Source organism: Arabidopsis thaliana (genome assembly GCF_000001735.4).
Source record: "Arabidopsis thaliana chromosome 1 sequence".
NCBI lineage: Eukaryota > Viridiplantae > Streptophyta > Magnoliopsida > Brassicales > Brassicaceae > Arabidopsis > Arabidopsis thaliana.
In genome coordinates, this window is record NC_003070.9 from 29,838,368 (window position 1) to 29,857,191 (window position 18,824).

Below are 18,824 nucleotides of genomic sequence, written 5' to 3' on the forward strand. Positions count from 1 at the left end.
CGTTTTCTTCTTCTCTAAACGGCTAGAATTTTGAATATTTGAGTTAGAATATAATTTCATCCCTTAATTTTAATGTAATTATTTTATCCAAGGAAAAATTAATGTAATTTACTACCATTTTTTTGACTACAATTCAATTAAAACATTAGTTTTCAAAGTTTCCAACAGATATATATGGTATGGAAATTATGACGATATAAAACTAACTTTATTATTAAAGTTTTGCTGGCAACCTTATTAAGGCTTCTTTAATTTAATAGTGTTAAACATTGTTATAAAAGAATGAAGGACCAAATGTAACAGCTCACGATCAGAATAAAAAAATTGTAACGCAGACGTTTTGAGATATCTTCAATGGCGAAGAAAGCTGTGTTGATTGGAATCAATTACCCTGGAACCAAGGCGGAGCTACGGGGATGCGTCAACGATGTCCGGAGAGTGCACAAATCTCTCGTGGATCGGTTTGGATTCTCCGAGAGAAACATCACTGAGCTGATTGATACTGACGAGTCTTCCACCAAACCTACAGGGAAGAATATTCGAAGGGCATTGTTGAATCTAGTTGAATCCGCTAAACCGGGTGATGTTCTTGTCGTCCATTACAGTGGACACGGGACGAGGTTGCCGGCGGAGACTGGAGAAGACGATGATACTGGTTATGATGAGTGTATTGTTCCTTGTGATATGAATCTTATCACCGGTAAGTCATAATTAGATTTGACATTGACATTTTTGAACTTTGTCCTGTTTTTTTGGTTAGATTATTAGATTCAGGGGAATTATGTTTTTATGCATTTGGTCAAAAATCAGTTGAATTATTTCATCAATTCAAGAAGATTTTTTTGCTATTGTTTCAAATTCACTCGTTTTCATATATTCTCAGATGATGAGTTTAGAGATCTTGTGGAGAAAGTACCAAAGGAAGCACACATTACAATCATCTCAGACTCTTGTCACAGTGGTGGTCTCATCGATGAAGCTAAAGAGCAGATCGGAGAGAGCACGAAGAAGAAGCCAAAGAAAGAATCTGGAGGCTCTTCAGGACTTGGAATCAAAGGCTTTGTGCGTGAAGCTGTGGAAGAAGCACTGGAATCTAAAGGGATCGCCATTCCTCACCACAAAGATGAGAAAGACGAAAACAAGACTAAAGAGCTTAAACTAGAAGATGGGGCAAAAGTCCATGTCGTGAACAAATCTCTGCCTCTACAAACTCTAATCGATATCCTCAAGCAAAATACAGGTAACAATGATATCGAAGTTGGGAAAATCAGACCAACCCTTTTCAATGTGTTTGGAGAAGATGCATCCCCAAAGGTTAAGAAGTTCATGAAAGTGATTCTAACAAAGCTGCAAGAAGGTAAAACTGAAGGTGGGATATTGGGAATGATTGGGAAACTAGCTCAAGAGTTTCTTAAGCATAAACTAAACGATGACGAAGAGTATGTGAAACCCGCGATGAAGACACATGTTGGGAACAAGCAAGAGGTCTATGCAGGCGCGAGCAATGGTTCTCTTGCGGATAACGGTATTTTGATTAGTGGTTGCCAAACAGATCAAACTTCTGCAGACGCGAGTCCTCAAGGTCATCCTGAAATGGCTTATGGAGCATTCACCAATGCTGTGCAGATCATACTTGAGGAGACAAAGGGTATGATTACATACAAAGAACTTGTTTTGAAGGCAAGGAAGCTTCTTAAGAAACAAGGCTTTTCTCAACGACCAGGACTATATTGCAGTGATAGTTTTGTGAATGCTCCGTTTATTTGTTAAGGATTGTATTTTGGTTCAAAAGCTTTCTTGTTGAATAAGTTATGTGACTTGTTGTTTGATGTTTTTTTTTTTTTTTTTCGGTTTAGTTACAACTGTGTTTAAAATTTCACATTTGAACTACAGTAAAACCTCTATAAATTAATAATGTTGGGACCGAGAAAATTTATTAATTTAGAGAAGTATTAATTTATCGATAAATTAATAATTATTAATTTATTAATTTATAGAAAGATTAATAATTATTAATTTATAGAAAGATTTTACAAATTTTGTAATTTTTAGAAAAATTCGATATAAAAGTAGTTTTTTCTTTATAATCAATAATTTTTTCTAAAACTAATTAGAAGCAAAAAACAATTATTAAGTTTAAAAAATAATAAAAAGTTTTTTCGATGTAATAAAAATTTTAGAATTAAACTCTAAAAATAATTAACTGAAATGAAAGAAAAAATAATACTAGAGTCATATTTTAATAAATCTTTTACATATAATATTGATATATATATATATATATATGTATATATTGGTAAATTTACATAATTATTAATTTATAATATTGATGGGACTATATATTTATATAGGATTTTCAAAAAAGTTATTATCTTATTAATTTATTGATTTGTATCAATTTTTACATTGGTCCGAACTCGGGACCGGAATAATTTATTAATTTATAGAGGTTATTAATTTATCGAGTATTAATTTATGGAGGTTTTACTGTAGTTTGAAAAAGAAAAAAAATATATATATTCACAACATTTAGTGTGAAATTTACATGGATTTAGTTAAAAATAATTAATTCTTTCCTTAAGTTTAAGTTTTAAAGTGAAAATCATTATTATTTTTTAAAAATGAGTTGAAGTTTCAAATCCATATTACGTGAAAATATCTCCGAACTTCGAACACCTCAAAGCTTACAGACCAACTTAGTACGGGATGCGTAGGCGTGGTTAGTTTTCGACGTTTTTAAAATATAACACTTAGACTAATTTTTAAAAATTAATAATGAAATTAACATGGTTTTAGTTTAAAATTATAAATTATTTCCTTAAAGTTTAAATTTTAAATTGGTTTTAATTTCTAAGTGAAAATCATTATTATTATTTTAAAATGAGTTGAAGTGTCAAATCTATATTACGTGAAAACATCCCCGAACTTCGAACACCACAAAGCTTACGAACCAATTAATGACGGGATGCATAGGCGCGGTTAGTTTCGACGATTTCAAAATTTAACACTTCAACTAATTTTTAAAAATAATAATGAAATTAATATTATTTTCTTAAACTTTAAAATGTAATTTAGTGATAATCACTATTATTTCTAAAACTAAATTGATAGTTGAACTAATTTTTAACAAATAAAAAGGAAGAAAATAAAAATAAGAAATGAAAAAAGGAATACCTTGTTGGTAGCAAAGAAGGCCCATACAGCCAACCCCATTCCAAAGTCAAACGTGAGCCCACCGTTCTTCTGTACCTCCACCACTTGCACGAGATCCAATTTGACGAAGAAGATTCATTCTTTGTGACATCGACGAAACATGACTCTGATTTTTTTGTTTGTGTGATCTTGTTCATCCTCTCTCCCTCGATCTGATCGGACAGATTTTTGATTGCAATGCGAAGAAGCAAACATGGGCTTCCTCTGTTACTTAGGGTTTCATAGGAGTATTGGCGTTTTGTTTCGTCAGGGATCGATAGATTGATTTTCATCTTAAGAGATTCTAAAATCAATTTAGTGTGAGACCCCTTCTCGATTGGAAACGATGATGAAGGAGACGTCATTCATTCAACCACGATGATGAACTCGAACTCAGGGGCTTTGCTTCAATGTTGATTCTGTATAATCATCGGCGATCATGCATTATAAATAGAAATAGATGATAAATTGTGTATCATCGACGAAGAAGAAGAAGAAGAAGGTGAACAGAGAATTTTGATTTCTCAAGAATGAAGAAGAAGAAGAGAATGCGTGAGGGTTATTTTGATTTCTCAAGAATGAAGAAGAAGAGGAAGCGAATGTGTGAGAGTGTATTTATAAGCAAACAAGGTTCTTGGTTTATTCCCATTTTCTCTTAAGCGTGTCTTTGCGATTTGATATACTTTTTATTAATATAACCGTTGGGGATCATATTTATTAATCTAACCGTTGGGATTATAGAGGAAATTTAAATTTAGATCCGGTTTCCATTTTTTTGATGACTTTGGTTTGTTTTCCTATTACTAATTTTGATTTGGTTAGCTGAGAGCCTGAGACTGAGAGGCTTTGTTGATGACCCTTTTGTCTTGGAGATGACAATGAGCATCAAACCCAGGCGTGTTAATTAAACGGCTCCGTTTACAAGTTGGGCCGAAATTAGGCCTCTTGTTGGGCTTAAACCTGATTAGTTTTTCTTATAAATAACGTTTTTTTTTGTTTTGGTAAGAATAATAATGCTCATTTGTGAGTCAGTGACTAGTCGTCGTGCAATAACGTGACAATAAACAAAAAATCAAACAAATCCAATGCCACGTCAGACAATACATTCCAATTCGTGGAAACGCGCATATCAATCAATGAAATGAATGAATAAAGAAATAATCTTAGCCAAAAGTAAATATAATATATAAGATCGATCTCACTTTTGGTCGGAATAAGAAGCTATTGGATCGCTGACAGATAATCCGATCAGATTCAGAGAGTTTTATCGATCAGATCATTTTTTCTCAATGACGAAAAAGGCGGTGCTTATTGGGATCAATTACCCAGGAACCAAGGCGGAGTTACGGGGATGCGTCAACGATGTTCGTCGTATGTACAAATGTCTCGTTGAACGGTACGGCTTCTCCGAGGAGAACATCACCGTTCTCATCGACACCGATGAATCCTCTACTCAGCCTACTGGCAAGAACATCCGCCGCGCGCTTGCTGATCTCGTCGAATCTGCCGATTCCGGCGACGTTCTTGTCGTTCATTACAGTGGACACGGTACGAGGTTGCCGGCTGAGACTGGTGAAGACGATGACACTGGTTTCGACGAGTGTATTGTTCCTTGCGACATGAATCTGATTACTGGTGAGTTTTATCTCTCTCTTTTTTTTGTGATTGATGGCTACGATCTGACGATCCTATAATAATCAGAAGAATCTTTTGATGGAAAAGTTTTGATTTTTTGTAGAATTGTTGATCTTATTTTCGAGATTGGTCTCTCATAGAGTCATAGCTGAGAAAAACTAGGATCAAACGAAATTAAGGAATCTTTAAGGGGAATATATTCTTGGTATCTGACTTTGGAATTTGTCCATGGAGCTTTGCTGATGTAATGTTGTTGTTTCCAGATGATGATTTTAGAGATCTTGTGGACAAGGTTCCTCCAGGTTGCAGAATGACAATCATTTCAGACTCTTGTCACAGTGGTGGCCTAATCGACGAAGCCAAGGAGCAGATTGGAGAGAGCACTAAGAAAGAAGCCGAGGACGAAGATGAATCTGAAGAATCTTCTTCAAGATTCGGGTTTAGGAAGTTCTTGCGCAGCAAAGTGGAAGGCGCCATCGAGTCTCGAGGGTTTCACATTGGAGGGAACAAGAAGGATGAAGATGAGGCGGAAGAAATCGAGACTAAGGAGATTGAGCTTGAAGACGGAGAAACGATCCATGCCAAAGACAAATCTCTTCCTCTGCAGACCTTGATTGATATTCTCAAGCAGCAAACAGGGAATGATAATATCGAAGTTGGGAAAATCAGGCCAAGCCTTTTTGATGCGTTTGGTGATGATTCGAGCCCGAAAGTGAAGAAGTTTATGAAAGTGATCTTAGGTAAGCTTCAGGCTGGAAATGGAGAAGAAGGTGGATTAATGGGAATGCTTGGCAAATTGGCTTCAGGGTTTCTTGAGGGTAAACTAAACGATGAAGACTATGTGAAACCCGCTATGCAGACACACGTTGGGAGTAAAGAAGAGGTTTATGCTGGTGGATCAAGAGGTTCGGTTCCGCTTCCAGACAGCGGGATACTGATCAGCGGTTGCCAAACCGATCAGACCTCTGCTGATGCGACTCCAGCGGGGAAACCAACTGAGGCTTATGGAGCGATGAGCAATTCGATACAGACGATATTGGAGGAGACAGACGGTGAGATATCAAACAGAGAAATGGTTACAAGGGCTAGGAAGGCATTGAAGAAGCAAGGGTTTACTCAGCAGCCAGGTTTGTATTGCCATGATGGTTATGCCAACGCTCCTTTCATCTGTTGAAAACAGAGGTTTTATTGAATGTTTTTTACTACGTACGACACGTTGATTGAAGTTTCTGGTCGGAAAAATAAGCCTGTTTTTTTTTTTTGCTGTTTGATGGCATTTATGTAATTTACAAGTTATGTGTGTTGTGTTCTGTGAAACACTAAAATTCTTCTTGTTTTATTGAGATCTATTATGTTGGTTGTGAAATTATTTTTTGTTTTTCTTTTCTTGTTAACTCTCTGTATTCTGCACATCAATAAGAAAAAGTTTTTTTTAACGGAACATAAGAATGAATCTTGTTAGATAAATAATATTACATCTATGTATCATCTTGCCAATTTGTCATGTGATATACACAAAAATGAAAGTCAAGTGTCTTTTTCCTCTTTTTCTTAAATAAAGAAAATACAAAATAGGCATGGGAACTTGATTGTGGAGCTTTGAGGGTGTATGCTTCTTATAAATACTCGTTGTCTTAATCATCAATCTCTTGAACCCATGCTAAATCTGCAGAAACAAAAAGACAGACACAAATCAACGACTGTCGAGATAACCATTCTGTTTCCTTGTCGGATTTATCATATGATGTCTCAAGATCATGAGATAAGCTCGCAATACCTTGTAAAACAGTTTCTACAGCTGCATTTGGGATGGAGAGGCCCACTATCCGCTGATTATCCGTCGTAGTCTCTATGCGTATAACTCGAATTCTCTTGTGGCTGTGACGGGCCTGCAAAAGATCCAAATACATATAAGTTTCCATGCCAACACACTAAGAGAGAGTCTCACAAATTCTTGAATGGTCTTTGTTACTTGTTTGGAGAGAGCTTTCTCGATGGTTCCCCAGATGGGAAGAATAAGGCCACCCACAACGTTTACTTCCTGTATCCTACGTCCAACCGTGCAATACTCCCCAAGCTTACACTTGGGTCCATGCATACACTGTACTCAGATGGAAACTCATTTAATGAACAGCGCTATATCAATGGTTATGACTTATGAATCTCTTGTGAGGCTTAAACTATATTACGCCACGATGATTCTGTGCTAATCTATTTTTCTGCTTTGGTTCTATGTATTCTCAACTTTATTTTTGATAGGGGAAGCATACCTGTTTTGATGAAACTTCGTACTCGTCCTCCCAACCAGTACGAGCCTTCTCCAGAGAAGATAGTTTTCGGTATTTAGTTTTCAACTCTGAAAGAGACATCTCCCTGGAAAAAATAAACAATAGTTAAGACCACTTTTTCTAGTCAGAAATACGAAATGTAAAGGTTCTGCCAATGGTGTAGTAGATACCTGATCGACTCTCCTACAGCAGGACGTACAATCTTAAACAACCCAGAAGCGGCACTGGAAATCCAAGACAAAGTCAGCAATGAGATTTTGATAGTGTTATTAGTATTCTAATATTTGTTTGTATAAAAGGACCACATTATCCAAAGAGTAGTGAGGATAATGATTTACCTCTCAAATGCTAATATGAAGTGCCGTCTTCCTAACCATTCCCTTTTAGATTCAAAAAAGCCATCATTAGCTGAACCAAGCCCGTCCCTTCTCTTTCCCTCTAGCATTGAACTCGCAGACTGGAACACAGATCAAATCAAGCTTTTGAGTGCAGTGAAATACGACTAAGTTTACCAAGAGTGAAAGATATTGAAGTACCTCCCATGTTACACCACGATCTAGAGTAAAAGTAAAGAGCATAGTTGAGGCACCAGACATTTGATCAACATGGACGGTCTGAAAAATTCAAATATTAGTAGCAAAAATACACCAAGAACCAATAATTAAGTAAGACATATCATCAACCTTTGGAGTGCTCAGTAGCTCAACACTATTAGCTTTCATATCCACAATTCCTGAGTCAAAACTTCCTTCTATCCGAGCATTATGTACAAGAACGTCTAATATACTAGTAAACAATTCAAACAGCCTGTACAGCACAAGAATAGAAAGCATTAATACAAACGGAAGTTGCTTTTAAAATGGAAGGTAAGTTACATAGAGCAAATTTCCAATTGACGCATAATACCTATTCTGGATATCAGGTGGCAATCCTAAGAGGCGATTCAAAAATCGTCCAACATCATGCATGTCAGAATCAATAATACGTCCTGAAAACCTTCCAACATCTTTCCCATTGGCTGTATCATTAATGAAGTAAAGTAAGAAAGGAGATTACTACAACTAGAATTTGAATTCTGTACGGAAAAAGAGAAATTACGAGCAAAGCATACCCAGAACACTGTCCCTAACAATTCCAACCGCAACAAGAGCAGCCCTTGCCTTGGTCAAAAACTCTTTAACTGTTTCGGGTTCATCAATCGAGCATCCAGGAGGAAGAACAGGTAGTTTCTCCTGACAATTAAGCCATACTATATTTCACACTTTATCCGTTATCATTGTTCCTAAATACTGAAGAAGCAAAATTAAGGAGTTAAGAGACTACAGGCTTTTATGAGGAATACCTGCTCCATTATGCCTCGATACATCACCATCAAGGATTTTTTACCAAAGTTACTATCATAATTATACGCACTCAAAGAAGGCCCGGAGGGCCCAGCCCTGCAGTACACCACACCAAATTTTGAGACAAAACACATGGCAAGGTTTTAAGCAATAACAAGCCAAAAGACTAACTAAGAAATAGTTAAGAAAGGGACTTTCCTGCGGTCTCCCTGTGTTAAAGCACCAAGTGTTTCTAGTCTCTTTGCAACAATAGAGGCAAAGCGGCGTTCCCCACCGAGATTAGTGAAGAGTAGTCTGACAGGACCAAAACAAAAGAACTATCAACTTCAACAGCATACTTTTGCTATTGGACGGATACAAAATTAAACACAAGCGTTGTCATTCAACCTATATTCAGGTGCAGATGTCTGATTTGACCGGTGAGTTCTTCCAAATTGCTGAATTGCACGATCAGCACTCCAGGGAAGCTCTAAAGTCAAGTGAACCCTTCTTTTCTGCAGACATATATAAAAAATTCCAAATCAACTAATACCCCCAAAGCGGACATGTGAAGTCCTCTGAGGTCATCTCTGACAATTAACTTAGATCTACAGAACAATAAGAATACGCAAAAAAAAAAGACAATTTTATTTAGTAGGAGAATTTATAAACTCGACACACCTGATTTACTGCCCTTCTATCTGCTTGCAACGAAACACCAGCTGACCCAGCTTCAGAAATAATGGCAACCAACTTTTTACCATCCATAAATAGTTGCTTCTCGTGCATGTTGACCATTTCCATGGTAATATCCTTTCTAGAGCCAAGAAGCACAAGGATGAAAAGCAGATTACTAGTGCTGAATAAGTTAAAGTACTGAGAATGAAAGCTTACGTGTTTCTTGCTTGATATGTAACACCTTTCCCATTCGATGCTCTTACAAGCATACCTCGCCTGCCCGTCATTTCTGCAACTTTTTCAGGGCCTCCAAGCTGCATTAGTACATATAAAGCACAGCAATTTAGAGACATTCTAAAGTTTTCAGAAGTTAATTTAACCACACAATTAGCCTTTGGATACTAGATGCCAAAACTTGAATAAATGATTCATAGATACCACTAGCGTTATACCCTAAAAAGAAAGGAGACTCATGTATAACCATGAGCTGCTTCATACCTGAGAAAAAACAGAGACGTAAATGATAGTTACCTGATCGACGATGTCATCCAAAGGATTGTTTGGAAGATTCAGAGAACGGATGATCTCTATGATCTTTGATTTTCGTTCAAGCGCTGCTTCATACCTAAAAAGAAACAAAATGGGTAACCACTCTTAAAAAGAATCTAATACTTTGCTTCTGTACCAGACACAAGTTGCTATTTCAGTGTATAGACCTTTTCTGCAATTCGGCAATGTAAAGACGTCTTGCTTGAATGTACTCCTCTGTCTTTTCCTTACAAGAAAAGCAAATCCACGCTTCAGATGGTAAGTCTATAACTGGAGGAACCACACAGTCCGGATGAAAAAGCTTGTCACATTCAGAACAATGGAGCAACTTCTTCCTTTCCTAGTTTCATCACCAGACAAGTTATTAAAATCTCGTAACCCTCAACGGTAATCAAGCTATCAGAGTTAAAAGTAAAGTACATCTTCCCCACTGCATATCTGACATATCTGGAACTCATCATCAGAATCATTAGAATCGTCAGCAGAGTCAGCTGCATTGAAAACACTAATGATTAGAAATGTACAGACCTTGAGGTTATAAAATTCGAATGATTGAAGAAACAGACCAAGATGGGGCAAATACAAAGACTAGAGATCTGAGGATAATACTTGTCCCAAAACATGATAATGTCATCCCTTAAGCAATTTCCAATATTGGAGATATATAGTAATACTAATACATAGGGGATAAATTAATAAGCTTATTAGCTGCTACGTAGATTTCCAGTTCAATAGATACGTTTTCCAGCGCTTAAAGAACTACATTCAAAACTTCCCATATTATTTTTCACTACAGCCTAAGCATCAATATTGTGTCTGTTCAGTATGTACCAGAATACATGTTTTCACTAGGAAACCCACCTTCAGACTCCAAATCACTTTCATTATCACTATCTGGTTTCCACTTTGCCATCTTTCTTACTCTCCCTCTAATTGAAACACCAGGTGAAGCTGAATGCCTCTTCCTCTGAAGTTCTTTAACACTATCATCCTCTGTAAAAGTTCAAAAGAGGCATACTATGAACATGAAATAAAAACCACCAGGGATTTAAAAGCAAAACCTCTTACAGAGAGTAAGTTACCTGACAGAGGTTCAGGCTGCTCGGGTAAGGGATAATTCTCTTCCACAAATTTCAACAAGAGCTCTCGAGGTCCCGAGACAAAATCATCAAGCTCAAGACCCTATGCCAAGAAAAAAGGGGGAAAAGATTATCAATACGTAGACATTAGTTAGATGGAATCAAAAAAGGATACTTAATATTTTTTCCAAAAGTAGTATGAAGAGAAACACACATATTTATTTACAGCCTCTTCGGTTCGAGCCTCTCCAGTACTCTGAAGGCCAATAACTACACACTTGTTTGTTGACAAGGCTTTCTTAGCTAACCTCACAGTTACAGGGACTTTAGCTGACATACACAGGTGTCTAAAGAAACGCTGCAGTAACAGACATGAAATAGATTGACCAATCAGCAACAGTAATAACATTGTCTAACTTTTGCCTGTGGTAAGATTATACCTGGTGGCTTGACCAGTATAATCTCCACAACTGACTAGAATTTGGTTTCTCGTTAGGGAGAAAAGCACTTGCTGACAACAACTCTATCCGTAGCTCTGCCCAAAATTCTGCAGACTTATTGTACATTGCCTACAGAAGAAAGCGAGTAATACAGCACAAAAGTCCTGATTTTAATTTTTCGACAGGGATCTCTAAACTATAAACAGGGGAACACTCGAAATAATGAGCTTGCTTGCCAAAAAATATCAAAGCACCATTGAAAATTATCTAATCCCAATAAAGCAGACAGAAATTAATGTAAGAACTTGGTTCAAGCTACCTCAGAGACCCCCTACTCTTCATATATACTACTTTGTTGAGCTTACACGACATTTATATAGAGCTAGATAGTCAATTAAGATATGAGAAGCAATCAAGCAACATAATATTAGATAGAAGATGATTTACCTCCATTCCTGCTTCTAAACGAGCTTCAACAATCTCAAACTCAGCCCCTTTGTAACTCAGGGTTCGGCATACATACATCCCCCTATTACATAGAAGGGGTGTTAGAATGAATTATGAGCAATGCAAATGGCTAAATAGTATGACACGGCTTGTAAAACCTCGCTTTCATATCCATGGCAACCAATTCCAACGCTCCTGTCCCACCTTTATCAAGGGCACCTGCACAAAGTTGTGTTAAAGTTCCATTCCAAGTTATGCAATGCATAAGGTAGAGTAAGAGAAGCGAAGTAATTATTAGAATTCAGTGAATGCGGTCAAACTTCATTTAATGAAATATTTTGTATATGCTCTAGACAGAAGCTAAAACCTGACACTTAAATGAATTCATGTTTATCGAACTATAAGATAGAACGTACTAATCCAAATGTTACACACACACACAAAAAAAAAAAAATCAATTAATCAACAGGAGTAGAAAAGAAAACCAACCTAGGAATTTGTTAAAATCACTAAAACTTGTTCCAGCTCCCCAAAGACCAAGCCTGACCATATAACCCATGTTTCGTGGTTCTGATGCCCCAGTAGCCGAGCAATAAATAACACGTGCTTGGGGGATCTTATCCTGCTTTTCCAGAATTCATTAGTTAGAGTCAACTAGATGGCACTAACCACAAATTAAGCATGTTAAACTAGAATATACACTATATTATCTGAAACCGAGAAAAAGTACAACCCAAAAAGACAAGTCGAAGTATATAATCTCTCACTCTTCAGAGCCAAGAGCAATATTAAAAGCAACACTGATAAGAACATTCAGTTTCAAGTAGCCAGACCTGAATGTCAACAACTGCCTGTCCGATGCGTGTCGGCTGACTCCCAGCTTCAGGTACCAAATTTTTCGCTTTATGGCACTATAAAAAAGGAAAACAAATTAGTACCTGCACAATGTACTAAAGATTAGAGGTTGGCCCAAAATTGATAAAACCAGTGATCAAGCAACTTACAACGACAGGGTATACTCAAATTGTTCAATTCACAAAAAAAGGGGGATGATGATTTTAACGCAAATAATTTAATATACTTCATTCATAGAACTGTTACCTCATCAAAGATCAAGAGACCATCAAATTCTGGTCCACACCATTGAACAAGCTGCTGTAAACGAGAACGGCCCTTCTCAGAGGAAGCAATGAGGCTATTGTATGTCAAGAATACCACTCCTTCTTTAATACCAACATTTTTCGAGTCAAGCTTAGAATAGGGTAGCTTGTTCAAAGGATTCACTGCACGTCAAACATATTGTTATTTAGTTGCAGAAAAAACAAACTGGACATTTGTTCACTTGAATGAACTTATCCATCGACATGGTTCCCTTGATTTGTCGTATTTTTCCATCTCCTAATATTCTATTAAAATTCCAAGCTCAAACCTATAAAGGATTAATGAGACTAAGAATCAAATATCCTATTGGACTATTCTAAAGTTACAGTCCAACTTTTATTTACCTGAAATTTTCATGAACTGCACAAACATCAGCTACCCATAACATTCTCTAGGCATGAAGACACCATAAACAAAGTTCAGGGACCCATTACCTTTATCAGTAAAGAAAATAAGTTCTCTAAAAATACATGTGTACTCTACATCGTAATATTAAAGCATGAGTCAATTTATCCATTCAGCAAAGTCAGAATCTCATTCTGATCCAGTCTACTCTATACCATCCACTTTCAAAATTTTCTATTCAACAATGAGCCAGAAAATAATTTATAGCATAAGCTATATGTAATTATGTATAACATATGAAGCATTTGTGACCCAAGAAAATAAGCGAATTACAAACTTAATTTACAGCCAAAATCAAGATAATACCTCCAACGCATGTAGCACCCACATCATCCAAGTCCCTTCTTGCATCATATTTCAAGTCTGAGCCAATAGAAATCCACCTATGTAAATCATAAAGGAAAAGGAGCAAATAGTATTAGAACTCATCCTACTTTAAGTTATCTAAGAAACCAAAAAAGGACACCGTAGACACAATTATGCAAATGTAGTATAATCATAAGTCAGATTGAATTGAGCTAACAATATCTTATCAAGGATGTAAATGGCGCAGAAGTATCTTTCTACAAGACTTACAAAGCTTTCCTCCTTCCATGTTTCCAATTTTCCCAAATCAACCCGGCAATTGTTCGCCCTTTGCCCACACCAGCACCATCTCCAACAAAAAAGCCTGCTCTGGTACCATCAGCAAGGTGCTGGAGATGCCTCTGTAATAAAAAAAAAACCATTGTCATACAGGTAGAAGATACGTTTAAATGCCATTAACCAAACTTTTTGCCATTTAAAAGCAACCTGGCAAGCGTAAACTAATGTCTCAATCTGCAAACACGATAAAGCCTTTGACCTTTCAAGCTCTTCCTTGATTTTGAGATCATAAGTAGGCTCTGGGGGTTGCACTGCAGATAGAGATGATGTTTCCACAATTGGATCAGGATGAGGAGGTCCGATCGAAAGTTTTGGGGGACGCTTCACAAAGAAACAAATTAGTATCATCAAAAACATTGAACAGACAGAAAAAGATGATCTCAAGATGAGGCACTCACATAATCCATAAACGTTTCTCCAGCCGTTCCACCTTCATCTTCTTCTCTCTCCACTTCAATAGCTTCCTCATTGACTTCTTCGGGAGGAGGCGGAGGCGGGACTGTGGGAGCAGCAGGAGTAGGAGGATTAGAATGAGATTGAGAAGCAGTTAAAGACCGATTAAGCTTGGAGACATCAACAGCGAGCTCGACATGGCACTGAGGACACGAGAACCGAGTGAGTCCATGAGGCACATTGAGGATAGCCTGACAGTTAGCGCAAGGCAATTGCATCTTCGTCGGATCGATTCCATGTGCCGGAACCGGAGGCCTAGGTAGATTAAGAGGCTTAAGCTGCTGTTGAATCGGTGGCGGAAGCGTCTGAATTGGCTGTGGTGGTTGTTGTGGAGACTGCGGAAACTGCGGCCGTGCCCTAGAAAGAAGCTCCGGCGGCAACATTTGGGGAAGTTGACAAGTCGGACACGAGAACTCCACAACGCCGGTTTTCACCCTCAGAATCACGCGACAGCCTGCGCACCTAACCTGTACATCGCCTCTTATTACACCTCCGGCGGCGGAATGCGGCTGAGCTGGGAGCGGCGGAGGCGGTTGAACAGGCGACTGCGTCATGAGCCGCGGCGATTGATCTTAAGAGAGATCCGTGAGAGGCCTTAGGATCTTGTGGCGTTGAAGGAGATAATTGAGAGAGGAAGACAAAAAAAGTATAAATCCAGTGTAAGTAATGAATTTCGTCAGAGCGCGAAAGGTTCTTCTTCGACTCCCTTCTCGTTTTTTTTGGTTTCAGATTTTCTTCCCTTTTTCTAATATTATTTTGGGATTGTTTGGTTCATCTAAAACTAATTATAATTACCCAAGAGGAGTCGAAGTAGGAAGATACAAAACCACTTCCGTACCGGTTGGGGTAATGGTAAGTGATGGGTTGATGGATCACGTGTCATCACGTGACTTGCCAGCTCACCGTTCGTTAGTTTGTGTGGGCTTAAAATAATAAATCCACATAAGTTTTGGGTTTGTGAACTTTGAGACCACTTAGTTGGGCCTAAAAGGGTTACAAAAGGGCTGATAGATGGGCCTATTTGTAAATTAAACCTTTTAAACATATCTACCAAGAAGTGTACAAATTTCTGTCTGGTTTGTTCTTCCCATTCAATTACCAAACAGCCAACTACCAACAACCCCAATGAATATACTTTCTTGGGATTGGAACGATTCATTTTCACACAACGTGTGAAAATTAGAACAGAAACACAATTATCTCTAACAAAAATCAAACAGCCAAACGTTTAACCATCGGCATCAATATCCAAACGAGACAAATTTGAATTATTTTGTTATTCAAGAAATCCATGTGTTATAGGTGTAAACTGTAAAATGAGATTGTTTCATCAGAGTGGTGCTTTGATGGCTCATTCTTAGAAACACTTTTCAACTAACCAAAAAAAAAGATATGTGGTAAGTCTTAATGTAATCAAGTGATAAATACTAAATTAAATCTACATTAATTTCACATGTGTTTTCAAATTCTTCACCATTTCATGCAATGACATTATTAACGGCGACTTTACTCCGCCGGTCTTTGCACTCTTCCTCGTCCATAGTGTCACATAGATCACTCCCTCTAGTCTCTGGCAATCCAACTGCAAACAATCCCAACAAACCTATAGCAAGACCAAACAATCCGAACGACCAGAACGCGTTTTTCCGACCAGCTGCTACCATAATAGGGCTGAAAACTCCACCAAGCACCAAAGCCTGTCTAGCCATTGCGATAGCCGAGTTTCTCACACATGTCGGAAACAGCTCGATCGTGTATATCATCTCCATGTTAAAAGCCGAACACGCGCTAAAGTAAGAGATTAGCTCTAACGCCAACTGTAACGCCCCGTGGTTTCCAATTCTCATATTATGTAACGCAAATATGAGAACGCTAGAGACTCCACCTAAAGCCGTAAATCCGATAAGCGCGTTTCTCCTACTGAGTTTATCGACTAGGAAAAGCGTGATGAGGTTCGCTGGTAAATCCATCAACGCATTAAACGCTGCACTTAAATAGATGTTGAAATCAAGATTCGATAACGCTAAAGGCATCCCGTAATAGACCAAACCAATCCCGAACGCAATGGCCATTACCGCGGATAATCTCTTAAGCGCCCATCTTTTCTCTACCAACACCTTCATGGTCGTGAAGATGTTAACATTAGTACTAGGCTTCTCTTCATCTTCTTCAAAAGGTAAGCTCGAAAAACTCATAGATATTGCACCACCACTGCTTACATCAGTAGACGGAATCGAAGCAACCCTTTTGAGAATCGAAATAGCTTCTTCTCTACGGCCTCTAACGAAAAGCCACCTTGGAGACTCACAAACGAAAAACCGAACAAGAACGCAGTATATTATCGTTGGAATCGAAGTCCATGCGTAGAGAATCCTCCAAGAACTTCCTCTGTTCATGTAAGCCATCAAAGGAAGAGACAAAAAGCCAAGCATGAATCCGAAGAAACTCATTATCCCTACTCGTCCTCGCCATTTCTTCCCAACTAATTCCGTCGAAAGAACGAGCGCACATGTCCCTATCGTCGCTCGACCAAATCCATTAACGAATCGAAGAACAGCGTAAACCCAAATGTTTGGTGAGAAAACCGTTAGCATCGTTGATATCGCCATAACGAGACAGGACAGAAACAACATGTTTTTACGACCCAAGGAAGAATCAGCAAGTGTTGAGAGAACCAAACCTCCGATTAAACATCCGACGAAGAAAGAACTCTCCGGTAAGCCCTTGACGAAAGAGCCGGCGCATTGGAGACCCCATTCGGATATAACAGAGACGTGAGGAGAGTAATCCCAAGACCATGCGGTTTTGGGGAGGATACAGATGTTGGAGATGGATTCATGGCAGATCGAGTTCGAGTCGGTGCAGTGCCACGTGGGTTCGGAGTCTGTAAACACAGAGATGAAAGTTTGTTGAGCGTCGAAAACACCGGAGAATGAGACTAAAGCCGCTTGAAGAAACTGAGCCCACCCAAAGCTTCCAATGTAACTCTCGATTGTGTCGTCGAGAGATCTCGGTGATGACGAGTTGGAATCGGTCAGAAGCGGCTGAGTTGGTTCTGCCATGTTGCACGAGTTTTCACCTCTCTTTTTTCTTTTTCTCTCTTTTTTTGTTTGTTTGTTTGTTGGGATTTCTTGTTTGTTTTGTTTTGTTTTGTGGAAGCATTTGAGACGGCGAGTCTTCCGTCCTCCTTTTATAAAAGGAAAGCTCGGAAAGTGTTGACTTTTCCACGTTGTAATCAAGTTAAATTTTTATTTTCTAAAAATGTGGTGTACAAATTGTTTACAGTGTTATGACTCCATATAATTGTTGTAATCGGATAAATATTTCTTTTTGAAAACATAAACGCGTGTAAGAAAAAGAGTAATGCTTTTCTGTGTTATATTAATAATCAGAGTATAAATAATCAGACCAGTGCAAATTCTGTTAATTTAACCAATTTCGATTCCCCAATTTTGTTTGATATTACATTTTCTAATTTAGATAGTGATGACATTGGTGTGATTATTCTGTGGATAATGAGCCTGACGTTACTATGAATCGTTTGTGGGTAAGGATGAAAACATCTAATTCATTTTTTAAAAATTTTTTCTCTTTTTGGAGTCAATAGTTTTATACTTTTATCATCATCGCTTTCTCTATATATATATATACAAGACTGATGGTAATAGTATCTAAAATATCCACGAATTTAAGAAAATAAATTAATCCAGAGCCTCCAGATAATTAGTTTAAGAGCCGCCTCCAGAATAATCTACGTTTAAATTCAAGTGTATAATAACGGGTATTTGGCTAAAATTTCTAAAACAAGGCTTTTGAATGTTGACTATAATATATTATTACGTATAATATAAACGTAAGTAGGCATTGAAGATATTTACATATTTACCTATTGTTCTATAATAAAATAAATAAAACAAGAGTTCGCCGATTCTCAGTTCTACTTTTTGTCCAAAGCAAAATCAAATCTACTGACTAATCCCGTTTGATCGATGAATCGTGGCCATACAAATAATATTATTATCTTCACTTGTCTCTTTTGTTGTGAGAAAAAACCATTTGATATGATTAAAAGTAGTATTAATCATTAATCACGATGGTAACGTGGCAACTGGTAAGACAAATCATATCAATATCAAATATTCACACTTTGATCGAGGCAGAGACTCGACAATGTCGAGATGCAAAAAAAAGTAAACAAGAATAGCGATTCTGCTGAACTAAACAATACGATATATCCCGAGTTGATTAGCGCACTGGTTAGCTTTGGTCCTGATCTCTATTAGAATCAATCTAGAGTTCGAATAAAAAAAACTATACATGTATACTAAAAGAAAATCGATAAAACAAGTTAACAAAAATAGGATGAAGTAAATGTAATTCCATGTTCATAATTTTGCAAAAGAATATTATTTTTTTGTTCGAAGTTAGTACTTCGCTAGTTGCACTACATACATGCATACAGTATTTAAAAGCAACAACGAACACAACAACATGAAAGATGAAGAGAACACGTCATTTAGAAGGTCACGT

The 18,824-nt window shown here is 37.5% G+C and overlaps 4 protein-coding genes and 1 non-coding gene across 6 annotated transcripts; 2 read left to right on the plus strand and 3 right to left on the minus strand.

The window, feature by feature from the left end:
• Positions 1 to 183: 183 nt before the first annotated feature.
• Positions 184 to 1,950, plus strand: MC5 (metacaspase 5). The gene is made up of 2 exons (NM_106581.3): positions 184 to 700; positions 884 to 1,950. The coding sequence occupies exons 1-2, from the start codon at positions 355 to 357 to the stop codon at positions 1,768 to 1,770; spliced, it is 1,233 nt and encodes a 410-aa protein (NP_178051.1). The 5' UTR covers positions 184 to 354; the 3' UTR covers positions 1,771 to 1,950.
• Positions 226 to 3,783, minus strand: AT1G09985. Of its 2 annotated transcripts, none has more exons than NR_143553.1 (2): positions 3,175 to 3,783; positions 226 to 1,632 (listed from the first exon to the last, which is right to left on the minus strand). It is a non-coding gene; the product is annotated as an uncharacterized misc_RNA (transcript). The 2 variants fall into 2 exon arrangements; NR_143554.1 differs by having other exon boundaries at positions 1,571 to 1,588; positions 3,175 to 3,654.
• Positions 3,784 to 4,219: 436 nt separating this feature from the next.
• Positions 4,220 to 6,271, plus strand: MC4 (metacaspase 4). The gene is made up of 2 exons (NM_106582.4): positions 4,220 to 4,827; positions 5,091 to 6,271. The coding sequence occupies exons 1-2, from the start codon at positions 4,482 to 4,484 to the stop codon at positions 5,999 to 6,001; spliced, it is 1,257 nt and encodes a 418-aa protein (NP_178052.1). The 5' UTR covers positions 4,220 to 4,481; the 3' UTR covers positions 6,002 to 6,271.
• Positions 6,254 to 15,099, minus strand: EMB1135 (RING/FYVE/PHD zinc finger superfamily protein). Its single transcript, NM_106583.6, has 31 exons — positions 14,240 to 15,099; positions 13,989 to 14,162; positions 13,773 to 13,903; positions 13,503 to 13,579; positions 12,732 to 12,913; positions 12,464 to 12,541; positions 12,120 to 12,252; positions 11,789 to 11,849; positions 11,631 to 11,712; positions 11,184 to 11,312; positions 10,958 to 11,101; positions 10,747 to 10,846; positions 10,526 to 10,657; positions 10,085 to 10,155; positions 9,832 to 10,004; positions 9,647 to 9,740; positions 9,332 to 9,429; positions 9,119 to 9,254; positions 8,846 to 8,952; positions 8,661 to 8,752; positions 8,458 to 8,558; positions 8,227 to 8,347; positions 8,022 to 8,133; positions 7,799 to 7,922; positions 7,652 to 7,729; positions 7,454 to 7,572; positions 7,286 to 7,339; positions 7,098 to 7,200; positions 6,800 to 6,928; positions 6,605 to 6,716; positions 6,254 to 6,493 (listed from the first exon to the last, which is right to left on the minus strand). The coding sequence occupies exons 1-31, from the start codon at positions 14,846 to 14,848 to the stop codon at positions 6,462 to 6,464; spliced, it is 3,888 nt and encodes a 1,295-aa protein (NP_178053.4). The 5' UTR covers positions 14,849 to 15,099; the 3' UTR covers positions 6,254 to 6,461.
• Positions 15,100 to 15,592: 493 nt separating this feature from the next.
• Positions 15,593 to 17,505, minus strand: OCT2 (organic cation/carnitine transporter 2). The gene has a single exon (NM_106584.3). It carries the CDS (start codon positions 17,354 to 17,356, stop codon positions 15,773 to 15,775), a length of 1,584 nt encoding a protein of 527 aa, NP_178054.1. The 5' UTR covers positions 17,357 to 17,505; the 3' UTR covers positions 15,593 to 15,772.
• Between the last annotated feature and the right edge of the window lie 1,319 nt (positions 17,506 to 18,824).

Bases quoted from the DNA above. Each gene is read 5' to 3' on its own strand.
- MC5 (NM_106581.3), top strand. From the start codon at position 355: ATGGCGAAGAAAGCTGTGTTGATTGGAATCAATTACCCTGGAACCAAG. The intron at 701-883 runs GTAAGTCATAAT...ATATATTCTCAG, and splicing joins TGATATGAATCTTATCACCG to ATGATGAGTTTAGAGATCTT.
- MC4 (NM_106582.4), top strand. From the start codon at position 4,482: ATGACGAAAAAGGCGGTGCTTATTGGGATCAATTACCCAGGAACCAAG. The intron at 4,828-5,090 runs GTGAGTTTTATC...TGTTGTTTCCAG, and splicing joins CGACATGAATCTGATTACTG to ATGATGATTTTAGAGATCTT.
- EMB1135 (NM_106583.6), bottom strand. From the start codon at position 14,848: ATGACGCAGTCGCCTGTTCAACCGCCTCCGCCGCTCCCAGCTCAGCCG. The intron at 10,156-10,525 runs GTGGGTTTCCTA...TTTTCAATGCAG, and splicing joins AAGTGATTTGGAGTCTGAAG to CTGACTCTGCTGACGATTCT. The intron at 6,494-6,604 runs GTATTGCGAGCT...TTGTTTCTGCAG, and splicing joins TGTAGAAACTGTTTTACAAG to ATTTAGCATGGGTTCAAGAG.
- OCT2 (NM_106584.3), bottom strand. From the start codon at position 17,356: ATGGCAGAACCAACTCAGCCGCTTCTGACCGATTCCAACTCGTCATCA.